Here is a 12643-nt window from a genome sequence, read left to right as displayed (position 1 = left end):
TTTGTTCTACCTATCAATAAATATAACACATCCTAGAGAAAGAAGAGCTTGAGAAATCAGGTATTAGGTCTCTGTTTTCTATCAGTCTCATGAGAAAATATTTTTGAAATATAGCTCTTCAGAAAGCAGTATATCTATAGAAGGAGTGAATGGAGGACTCTCACCTGCCTTTAGCAATCTAACTTTTTGAACATTTATCCTACCATCTGAAGCTGGTGGGAGTAATCTTCGTTGAACTCCTCCTGAATGACTCCGCAACTGCAAAGCAGTCAGATACAGATAACAAGGCACTGAAGTTACATATTTGCTGCTTATGACAGACACATTTCTGTCATTGTTACTCTGAGAAAGGCTCTGGTCTTAGAGTTTTGCAGTTTCTGCAATGCCATTCTGATGTTGTAGCAAAATTTCTAATAAAAAATTTTGGCATATCACCATTTTAATGCATGTGCCTCCAATTTTACTGTTTTGGACTTTTAAATTAGGAAATTTTGATGAGTCTTGTGAAAGATAAACAAAAAATAATTTCCCTGGGAATCTGATACGTTCTTTAAAGCTCCCAGTTTATAATGAATTAAAGAAGTAATTCTATATTAATTAAAGAACAGCTAAACACATGATAATTCCACTATTTAGTGCACTAGAATTCATTAACTAAGGATTTTTAGTAATCAGTTTTGACCCTTAGCTTTTCATTTTCATAATATTTAACTTCATAATACATGGGTAAATGCTTGTTTCTGTTTAAACTATGAAGAATCAGTTTACATGTCTTCACTCATTTGGAAATCAGGTCATATGGAATGGATGCCAATCTCAATTCATTGTGTCATGTTTCCATTGCAAATTTGAAACCACAGAACCCTCCTGGTGTCCTGTGAGTTGATTCTAATCTCAGTATTTTTTTTTTGAGATTTTTTCCAGGCACTGTTCTTATTGTGTAGAATATAAAGTGTACAGGATAAGTACTTGAGCATGTTCCAGTCACTGAACAAATAAAATTGCTATCAGCTATCAGCTTATGTGAGAGTTTTTATTTACACACCGGCTGTAAAATTGGTCCCAAAGTACTGTTCTGATAATAAAATGATAATGAATAAACAAAAATGCAATTCTGCATTTAGATAACCTGTGGAATGGTTATATTTAAGTACATTGTGGTTAAATGTAGTAGTTTCTCTTGACATGAGCTTATCAGCTGACACGAATCAGACGAGGCAAGCTGCCTCTTATGCATTTCAAAGTGGAGGAGAGTCAGACTGGGTAGCACTAGCCTTGGAAGTAAAAGTGACTCTGCCTGTGAGATCAGGACACCTTTAATCTCAGTTAATTGCAAACTCTTAGCACAGCACAGAGCTCAGCCTGGTTTGCACCACTTGTTTCGGTGCGCCATATAAGCAGATATCCCATAAAGAGGAGTGAGCTGCTCTAGCTATGCTGTGTGCCATCTGTATCAGGCTTAGTAAGTTTAAAGTTAGCTCAAATGCATAATCAGACTTTTTGAATAGAATGTAGCTCAGTTGCCAAATTATCCCTGCTGGGAACATATGCAAGCTCATCTGTAGCTACATCATTTTGAAAAGTACAGGATCTTCAGGAAAGAAAATAAAATTTCAGAGTTGCTACTGTTGACATTAACAGACCTGTTCGTGGCGTGTCATCCTAAGGAGCCGTGGACTCTTCAGCTTTGTGGAAACTGGAACTGTTGCTCATGTGTTGACTGCTCTGTCTGTTCACAGGTAATGATCATTATTAGAAGTGATTTGAAAACATCCGCTTCCTAATATCAGTGCTTACATTTAAAATCACTTGTGGTTATGAATGAATTGGGATATTTGGTTGTTTTGTCTTTCTTTCATTGCTCATTCCCCTACAATAGTCAAGTGTTAGTATGATACATGTCTTGGCAATTAGATCATCAAACATTTTAACAGTGTCAGATGTGATACCTAATTTTAGCAGTTTAAATGGGTTTAAGCTTGTGCTTTTCAAAGCTCTATTCTTGGCAAAATACAAAGTTGTTATGAAAAATGAGAGAAATGGACTGAAATAAAAAGTAGGTCAGTATGGAATATTCAAAACACAACGCTTAGAAATAATAAACCATGCAATCATAAATTAGACAATGACTGGCAAGGCCTCAGTTCAGCAAAAAATGACCTGTATTTTGGAAGATCTCAAAATAGCATCAGTCAGCAATATTATACAGTTATAGAAAAAATGCTTCACAAGAGAATGTCAGCATTTGATGGGTTCTTTCAAGCAGTTACAGAGAATTTGTAATACTTTTTTTTTCTTTTATGAGTTATATAATTTCATGAAGGATCACATTAATCTTCTAAAAATAAAAATAAACGCAAAGACTATACTTATGAAGGAATAAACTGCACAATTAAAAATCTGAAACAACTATTTAGTTTGTAGTTCTGCAGGGGGGGATTTGGGAGCCATGGGGTGATTTGAGCTGGACATGATTCATAAACATCACATAGCTACAAAAAAACCTCAAATATTGTTCTGAGAAGTGTAATATATAAGTACACACTCTACGTCACGGCCTGAGTTGGAATGCTGTATATTATACGAGAGTACAGGAATAGAAAAGATGGGAGCCTGACCCATTAGAGATCTAATGAGGAAGATCTATGAGGAAATGCAGGAGGAGATGTTTATTTCTTTTTTTCTTAAGCTGTAGATAGAAGACTGATGGGAAACCTCAGTCATAATATTTTAAAAAGTCAAGATATGTAAAAAGCTACAAAGAGAAGGGAAATCAATTGTCCTTCACATGCCCTGAGAATAAGACAGAAGGGTTTACTGAGGTAAGGAAGCATAACTTAAAGAAAAGCTGTAGGAATAGTGAAAACAGAGGCTACTGTTATATAGGGATAGTGGACCCTGTTCCCAACAAAACTTTATCCGGGATCATCTTGGTAAATCTTTGAGTTATTTTCTTCATGAATCAAGTATGGGCAGTGGTGACAAGCCCAGTGCCACAACACATAGCGACAGCTAGCACACCGAATCTGCACAGTAATTTTCTGAGGAACACAACAGAACTGCCAGTGAATGATGAACTACCACAATTGCTTCAACTTGCTGTCATCTTCATAACTAGGCATTTTAAAGAGCAAGTTAGAGCAGGTGCTGCCAGGAGTATATGATACTGCTCTCCGAGACTGGAGGCTGGAGCACAGCAGCAGCCTTGCCTAGGGAAGGGCGCTGTGGTGGAGGCACTGAGCTGACCAAGGAAGGAGCTGACGAAGGACGTGAGCAGACTATGGCCTATTAAAGAGGAAATTTAGAAGATCAACAGCTTTGCAGAGGCCAGAGCTCGTGTTACAGGGAGTAAAGGACTGGCAGAGGCTACACTCGGATCAATACAGGTTGGATACTCCACTATGGAGGAGGATGGAGATTTATGACTTCTAGCAAAAGGAAGAAGGCTATCCTTTGATATAGGGCCCTGGTAATAGGTGAGAAGGTATAAGTTCTTTGGGCCAGCTGACCCTAGTCCTTGTGTTGACACTAAGAAAAAGTGGTGGGTGTTAGTTGTGGAGACTACCTTCTGCAGGACAGACACATCTGCCAATCAGATTTGCTGTCTTGGGTTTTTTTTTTTTTTGCTTATCGAGGGCTTTAATTCAAGACGATGCAGAGGCTATCACGGCTTGCCTGGCCTTCATACTTATAACTATCCTTGCTGCTCATCCATTTTGCATCCCTGTTGTGGCAACAGTACTGCCAAGGGAGACCTTAGGTCTATCAAAATCAAGTACAGGGAGCTGAAAGGTGAGAGTAAAGGGCATCTGATCCCAAGTGGTGTACTTCATGATCCTGATGGTCTAAGAAAGAGACTAGGGTGGGAACAGATGTATCTTGTATGTCAGTTTGTGGTTGTGTAGGTGGCGTCACGGGTAGGGTTTTGTCTTTACAGTCACAGGACTCTCTAAGTGAACAAGCAGCATTGCTCATGCTGGAATGTTGCATATTTTTCACGGTCCATGTTGCAAGTATCTACACTGGTGGCCCATGTAGCTTGGCAGTCCATATCACATACTATCTTGCTGTAAACTTTTCACTCTTCAGAAAAGGTAACCAGGATGCCAATATTGATATTGCAACAATGCATTTAGGGTGGGCTGTGTGTGAGAAAACTTGCCCGCATTCCACTGAAATGAACTGGACGTGGATGTGTATTTGAGCCTGAATGAAGGGTTAACACAACCTTAAGCTTGCTCCCATGCTGTAACTCTTCATGGGAGCAAAGTTGCATCCAGATATTTCAGATCTTAATTTACTTTTGATCCTAAATATGGGCTTAAAGGCTATATTTTAAATATAATACTATATAAAGTCCAATGCACCTATCAGTAAAGATAGGTATGAATATACATAACAGATTAATGAGTGAACTTGATTAGTAAAGTGAAAGCTAACTTCGACAAATTTAGTTCAGCATTTGATTGTTGTATAATAATACTATGATACTTCCACTTTTTTCAGAATGAAGTCTGCAATCAAATACTAAAATGGTGGGAAAATAAAGCTCATTGTACTACAGGGGATGTCCTAGGCTACTGAGACCAGTTCACAGGGCAATAGAATGATGAAAAAAATAACCTGAAAGGGATAATGTGGAATTCCCTGGTTCAACCATAACAATGCCCCAATGTGCATCCAATTGCTCATCATTCTGTAGTGGAATATATAATAATGATTTTATAACATTTTTTCCTTCTTTTTCTTACAACTGCAAGTGGAAAAAAAGTTTCATTTTAACTTTGTGAATAAAGTATTTGGGAAAAATAATATGCTCTTAACCAAAAATCTATTCCCTGGATAAAGAAGATCATTCTAAATATTTAATAAGGTATCCTCTCAAAAAGTAACAGTGATATTTCCAAATATATCAGTATGTCTAGCAATGCTGGCAAATTTTACCATCTGTGAAAGTAACATAGCAATTAAAGTTTACCTGACATTAATCTGCATGCTTTGGATCCTTCAATGAACATATGAACAATTCCAGACAGATTATGTACATGCTCTTTGATAGATAGGTAGCATCAGGGGAAATATATGATACCTAGCACTACAGTTTTGGAGATCTCTAATTTAATGCAATGAAAATGATAATAATTTAAATAGTAGTAATTGTATGGTACCTTCTAAAAAAGCTTGTGTGTATTCAGTGTAAGAACAAATAGAAAACTTGATTCTTCAGAAGCATGTCTGATATCTCTCTTTGCTTGTATTCTGTGCAGGCTGTGCTGTGTACCTTATGTCACCCCCCAATCTTATATTATAATTCATAAATAAATTCTGTAAGAAAGAGAGAAAAGAATTCACAGACTGATCACACTGGGACACTCCATTATTTATCTGTATTTGTTGTTATTTTGCTGACACCACTATCAACAACAACTCAATACAAATTACATTTTCTGGTATTCACAAATACATCATAGACTGACATTTCATCATGATTCTGAAGGCTTTTGAATTTGTTTTCTAAATGAGATAAGGTTCTAGGGACATTAAAAACTGACATAAAAATACAAAGGAAAGACATAAAATCATTTGTCTTTCCTAACATATAGAATTGTTTTAATTTATGGATTTAGTTTTATTTGCTAGTTTTAAAATAATTTTTACAGAAAATATAGAAATTGGTCAATTTTTGCTTTTCATAAATATACGTCTGTTTAGAGGTGCGAGGCATGCCTTCATTATACATCTTTCACAATTCATGTCCTGAGAATCTAATATTAAAAAAATGCTTTTTCCCTGTTTGAATAATTACTCCAAGGTGTATGTCAAGAAACTGAATAGAAGAAAAGAAGAAAAAAGTTTAGATAGGAACACTTTCATTTTATACATGAAAATTATTTTTTTTTATTTTAGTTACAAAGAAGACATAATTTATTTTCTTCTGCTCATCAAACTGTGAAATAGCTTGCTTGTAGTCAATAAGTTTATATCAATCATATGTTAAAAATTAGCTGCAGAATTCAATGTAAAAATTATATATATTTATATATATATCTATAAAAGCTTTTGAGGTCTGCATAGATTACTAATCTAGTTCTACCCATTATTTATGTAATGCTTTAAAAATAATGCCTTGAGCAGGAGTTGCAACTTAATTATTGAGTGGCACTCTTCAACGGAAGGTGCTAACAGTACATAAGATAATTAGCAATATTTGGAATGAATGTAGAATAAGGTTATATATCAAAGTACATCTAAAAACTGAGAAAATCAAGATGCTTATTCCTCTTATAGGTTTATCTTTGGATTTTTGTTTAATTATGTCTATTTTCCTTCTTTTAACAACATACATCATCTTCATGTATTTTACTTAAGCTACATAATTTATACATGGTGAAGATCTGACATGTTGTATTGTATATATTTGTTATGCCTCATGCAGACTCTGCAATTTTTTACTCCTCCTCTCCACAGTTGAAAGCACCAGACAATGGAACAGATATAATTGATGAACTGTCTTTTAAATTACCATAGCAGCATTCACAAAAGGTATCATAAAAATATTAAAGTGGGTTTAATACAAGCAGAATGCTTGAAAATAGATATATTATTTGCATACAGCCATGAATGCCTTCCCAGTTTCTGGGTGTCAAACTGCAGTATGTTCTTAAGGCGAAGTGAACTGAGTCTATTTCTAGTATCAATGAAACCTTTGCAATATCATTGAAAATGGTGCTATTGTTACTATTCCAGGAATAAAGATATGTATTTTTAGTATTGAATAAGAAATGTGTGAAATTTATTTTTTTATTAATAAAATACAGGAATTCTGACTTCCAGTTTCCGCCTGCAGTGGAATCTCTATTTTACTGTGTCTTAGTTTTAATTACAAAAGAGCACTTGGAAAAAAAAATCATGTTAATAGCACACATAAAGATAAAGAAAATCAAAGATTTTATCTTGTTTTCTTTGTAGGTTTTTCAGGCCAATATTGTGAAATAGAAATGAATGAATGTGACTCAGCTCCCTGTTTGAATGGTGCTGTCTGTCAGAATGATGTCAACAGCTATGCTTGTTTTTGCCCTGAAGGTAAGTTGTTCAAAATAATTTATTTTTATTATTTGTGACAATTTGCAAAATTGCCTGCAGTCTGCGAAACATCTTCTTGACAGTCTTCAAAGCCATTGTTAAAATTTCTTTTCTAAGAAAATAAATTATTCTTTCTGAAGTCTCATTTGCATCTTCATCCATCAAGGCACCCAATAAAGCAAACACTCTCATAAAGAATGGAGAAAGATACATTTGTAAGTGCTACTTTTAGCTGACAAAATATTCAAGATTTTAACAATGTCTGAATGAGTGAAGAATGCACTTAGTTTTCCTTGGTCTCAAGGAAAAGGTAGTTCAAGGAAAAGCTGAAGTGCTTTAAATGATTTAAACTTACAGTGTCTTTCTGAGATACTTTCATGCATGGGTTCTGAATAATTTTTATGATTCTTTTAACTGTTTTTAGCAAAAAAGAAGAAGTCAAGATTGTGGTTTATAATCTGGTAGTTTTTTCTGCATTTTAAGTGTCCTTATACTTCCTTGTTTTAATCTTAAACAATACTATTTTGTATGTATGGACTGATGGTGTGTTGATTTCGTAGCTTATACTATTTCATATATTATATATCAGTACAAGCATTCTAATGATTATGATATCTTCAGAAAGTCATCATTACAGAGGAAATTGCTACAAATAACTCTCGTAAGTACAGCCTCCATCATTAGTTAGTTTAAATTAAAAGCCAAAACAAGTATTGGAAGGCAGTTGAAAATTAAGCTTGGAAAAGATCATTCTGCTGTTTACTCTGCTTGACTGACTTATACCATGTGAGCTAGAAAAATAAATCTTGGCATCCACGTTGATAATTTTGTGGCTTACTTGTTACCAGTGAGACATGGGTCTGATTAAACTCTGATTGCAAATGAGAACTGTTACTATATACATTATTAATAAACTCAGGGTAATTCCAAAGTTTTATGACTTGGGGACTAGTGGAAATTGGTTCCATGGTCAGTTTGAGAAATTATCAGAATATGCCTTGCACTGAGGGTGCTGATAGCTTAACATTAGTCATGGTCTTCCTGAAGCCATGGCCTGTGACAGCGCTAATGATAGTCATTTTGTAGCGTGACCATGAATTAGAATACGTTTACAAGAGCATAAAATGTCAGATACTGGAGTGGACATTCTTCAGCAATCTCAAGTATAAGAAATCATTTGTACTTCTTAGTTGACTAAAAATCACTTTTATGTGAGAAACAAATAGAGAAAAAGTGGAGAAGTAACTATTTGAGAGTTTATTTTTAAAACTATAATCAGATGGATAAATCCAAGCACGACTTATGTTCTTCTGTAATTTTCTCAAAATGTATACATTGGCAGAAGATACATAGATTCTTAGCTAGATAGATGCATATTCTCTGCTGAACACAAGGTTCAACTTGTTTGGTGTAAATACTGAATCTTAAATTTGTTCTTTCAATTATTAGCTCTTTTAAAAATATATTTGATGGTCAGATGTAGCTTTTTATTGATAGACTAGAAAAATCTTTTAGAAAGGTAAGACTTCTAGATAAGTTTCTTACAGGAGTAAATTGATAACAAATTCTTATTTAAAAAAAAAAGACCCAACCAAATGCTATAGAAAAGAAGGTACAGGTGTAACTGAATAATACAGAGCGCTCTGTTTTTTCCAACCAAGGATTTGAAGGTCTGAACTGTGAAATCAACTTTGATGAGTGCATTTATGGCTTCTGTAAAAGCAATTCAACTTGTTTAGACCTGGTTGCAGACTACAGTTGTGTTTGTCCTCCAGGATTCACTGGTAAGACTCCTTTTAAATCTGGATAAGACACTAAAGAGTTAAAATTTTTGTTTCCTTTTCTGAAATTAAAAGAAATAAAGTCTTCCTGATTGCATAGTGTTGATAAAAATAAATTCAGCTCATTTCAGTGTTCTATTGATAATCTGCTTTAATTTCCTTACTCATATGATGAAAACTGAAAGTAGTGTGTATTCTATTTGATTAACTCATGGAAAACAAAATTGTATGTTGCCTAGAAAAAAATGTTCAGAAAATATCTAGTTTTTGAAAAATATCATTTCAAAGTTTTCCAGGTGAACAATGATAGTTGTAGCTGATATTCATCTTCAGAGGATCATATCACAACCATGCTTTTTTGGGATTCAGATAGAAATGAGAATACAATTTTAGCAACGGGACACTTTATTCTCTTCCAAAAAGATGCCAGCACATGCTGATGATAAATAGCTTGCAAATTGCACAATTAGCTGTGTGGCTAACAGATTTAAGAAAATTGTTCTTGCATCAGGAGCAAATCTTCATGACAATACTCTATGCTACAAGTAGCTAAAGGCTTCATGGGGAAATCAATAAAACTGTCTCAAAAATATGTCATCTCAACAATTAATATGCTGTGATGTCCGGGACTGGAGCATACTGACTTTAAGTTGCTGTTCCAGAGAGGCAAATTGAATAGCCTTAGTCGTGAGAGGTAACAAGAAGACAAGCAGTAGCAGCAAAAATTCTTCTTCATCATTTGCTGGGCAGTCTCAGAAACTATATAAGGTTAGTAGGCATTATGTAAGAACTCAACGGGTATGTACAGAGAGCTCAAAATCTGTGGTGACCAATGGAGAAGGAGGAAAAAATGAAAGAGATGTGGAGGAATTGAAGGTGTGGAAGAAGTGGGTAGAGCGGTAAGAGTAGGAGGCAAAATTAAGTTAGAAGAAAATAAAGCATTTCAGACTGATAGTAACACCAGTGATGATAGCTGGTTTGGGAGCAGTTCATATGTGTTTTGTCATTGGTTACAAAGAGGTAGATGGGACATACGTAATGTGAGATGATACACAGAAATTTAGAATCTGTGAAAGTGATATAGTTACAATTCCCACAGATGTCTGTGATCTTGCTTAATTCCTGCCAACATATTCTAATATTGTTCAGTTTTGCAAAACTGAGATGTGCTCCATTTTCTATAAGATTGTATTCTCCTTTTATTTTTTCTTTGATATCTGGCTTTACTGTCATAAGCTTATATAGTGCATGTCTATTTTGTGTTAATGATGAAAATAATGGAGGTGATCACCACGTATTTGTTCATATTAACAGGAACATCTTTAATAGACTTTTAAAAGAATGAACTTTAAAAAATTCTTACTGATATATTGCAGGGATCAAAATGGAAAAATCTGTAGTAGGCCCCCAAAAGCCAGTTTTAATTAAGGACTGCAGGAAAAGCTGTTCCGTTGAAAATACAGCTATCCTCCGTTGGGATATGATGGGATCCACATTACAGAATCTGAAAGTATAAACTGAATTGTGGGTCTCACCAGAGCAGCCTGGAGCAGGGTATGTTCTCCTTAGGAGGAATACTTTATCCCAGAGTCACACTGGGGCAAACATTTTGCCAAGCATATGTCTTTTCCTTGAAGTTCTGTTTCCAGATAAGCCATTTCAAGACAGAAAGGAGTCAGGCTCTGTCAACAAAAAAATGGAGTACCAGTGACTTATGGGCAGATTTTAATGGATACCTTGAGGCCCAAGTTGAAGTCATAGAAGTGTTCATATGACCGGATAATACTACATTTTTAAAAGCTCCATTTTCTGCCTTTTTTCCTCTGTGTGAGGGGGTTTTCACAATTCGTGCGCTATTGATCTCACTTCATATTGGCTTTTTTCTGAAACAGGAGAGCTCCCACAGGGAAATAAATCAGCTAGTGCAGTGATTGACTTGATCTGACAAAAAATGGCCAAACTGGAATAGGGGAAAAGGGTCTGGCTAATTATATTGAATACTTTCATCTGTGCTCATGCTCTTTGGAGAGTATATGCACAAGCACTGTGGATATCAAGTTCACTCTCTACAGGCCTTGCAACAACTGCTTCATCCTCTCAAGAAAAAAAAAAAAAGTTGCTGATGCCAAATACTGAATATTTGAGCTTGTATCTTCCAAGAAAAAGAAACAATGATAAAAGAATGATATCTAGTAATATTTTGATTTGATATAGGATTTACTTAAGACTTCAGTATCATGCAGCTGGTTGAATTTTGTTTGACCGTTCAGCTATGGTACTATTTGTGTTCCACATACTTCTGGTATAAACATCCCTGGAGGATTTTGCCAAAATGACTGTTACACTCAAAATCTTTTTAAATGCAAAAGGAAACATACCATACATACATACAAGAATTTATTATTAGTCTAGTTATTGTTTAAGCAGCCAAGTAATTCATATTATGTAATTAATACAGAAAAGCCCCATTAACAATATAGTCAAAGTTGTTATACAAGAGAGTTTACTAATGTCTACCTCTTTTTCCTGGTGTTATGCTTACCCTGCCAATGGTCCTGTCCCTCCGAGGGTCAATAGTTTCAAACTTCTGAGGAAGTAGTGGGTGTTTATGCATCAGTCACCTGCATCCTGCAGGCTTTCTCAAGAGGAATAGGATGTTCACAGTGAAGGTTTCTTCCTCCTCAGTCTTGGGGTGCGCTGGGGTTTCTCTTTATACATCTCCCCCACCGCAGCCCACCTCCCCCTCGGGCAGTGTGGCAGCCGCCCCGCCCCCACCCCACGCACACAAAGGGCTATTGTTTGCCAGGCAGGGACTGCCAGCAAACAACCTCCCCAGAGGTCACCCCCTCCCCAGAGGGGCCCAGCCCAGAGCTGGGGCTGGAGCTGGAGCTGGAGCTGGAGCTGGAGCTGGAGCTGGAGCTGGGGCTGGAGCTGGGGCTGGAGCTGCATCTGGAGCTGCATCTGGAGCTGGGGCTGGAGCTGGGGCTGGGGCTGGGGCTGGAGCTGGGGCTGGGGCTGGGGCTGGGGCTGGGGCTGGGGCTGGAGCTGGAGCTGGAGCAGGGCAGGCAGCAGGCCCTGGGCCGCGGCGCAGGCGCTCAGCCCAGCGCAGCCCAGCTCAGGCCGCGGCCAGCCCTGAGCCCCTGCACGGCCATGGCAGCGCCCAGCCTGCGGCCTCCTGCGGGTAACGGCCAAAGCCCTATTTCCTGGGCTACAACAGTTAGCTCTGACAAAGCACAAGTTAGAAGGCTCCTCAGCTGATCTGGGGACTCCCCGTGGACCATGTCTCCAAGTCCTCTGAGGAGACTTCATGAAGGAAATGAAATTTGGAAAAGTCCTGTAAGTGTATAGAGATGGTCTTTTTCTTTTTTTTTTTTTATTTTTTCAAATGCATTTTGGTTTACCTACTCTGTTAAATGGCATTTCTAAACTAAGTCTAGCTTCGGCATCCGAAAACCTGTTCAAAAGCTGTATTAGGCCTAGACGTTTGCTTGTCTTGCAGTGTGCTAGCGCTGTGACGGATGCAGTAACTCCTGGGGGTGTTTGTGCATGTCCCATGAACACAGGGTGTGTTAGAAAGGCTGTGCTAGATGGGAAGGACAAAGTTGCCTGTTTGAGCGGCCCCAGCTGCTGCAGGCAGCGGGAGGGGAGCCCCACCAAGCTGGAGGGACTCTTTCCTCCACCGCGAGCTACGGCAGTGCCGCCGCCGTGCAGCCTGGGCAGGCCTGGGTGCGAGGGCCGCTCTCGCTCGATGGAGGAAGCCAGCAAGCCAGCAGTAACGC

General features: G+C 37.3%; 1 protein-coding gene across 1 annotated transcript in view; it reads left to right on the top strand.

Annotated features, from left to right (window-relative positions):
- Positions 1-12643, top strand: part of EYS (eyes shut homolog) — a 1042686-nt gene that overhangs the window by 335930 nt on the left and 694113 nt on the right. Inside the window, exons 14-15 of the mRNA XM_068937477.1 lie at positions 6970-7083; positions 8745-8867. Coding sequence (XP_068793578.1) covers positions 6970-7083; positions 8745-8867 — 237 coding nt within the window. The remainder of the gene's footprint in view (positions 1-6969; positions 7084-8744; positions 8868-12643) is intronic.

The sequence above is a fragment of the Struthio camelus genome, chromosome 3 (genome assembly GCF_040807025.1).
Source record: "Struthio camelus isolate bStrCam1 chromosome 3, bStrCam1.hap1, whole genome shotgun sequence".
In the NCBI taxonomy this organism is placed as follows: Eukaryota; Metazoa; Chordata; class Aves; order Struthioniformes; family Struthionidae; genus Struthio; species Struthio camelus.
This window is presented reverse-complemented; position numbering and strand designations above follow the sequence as displayed.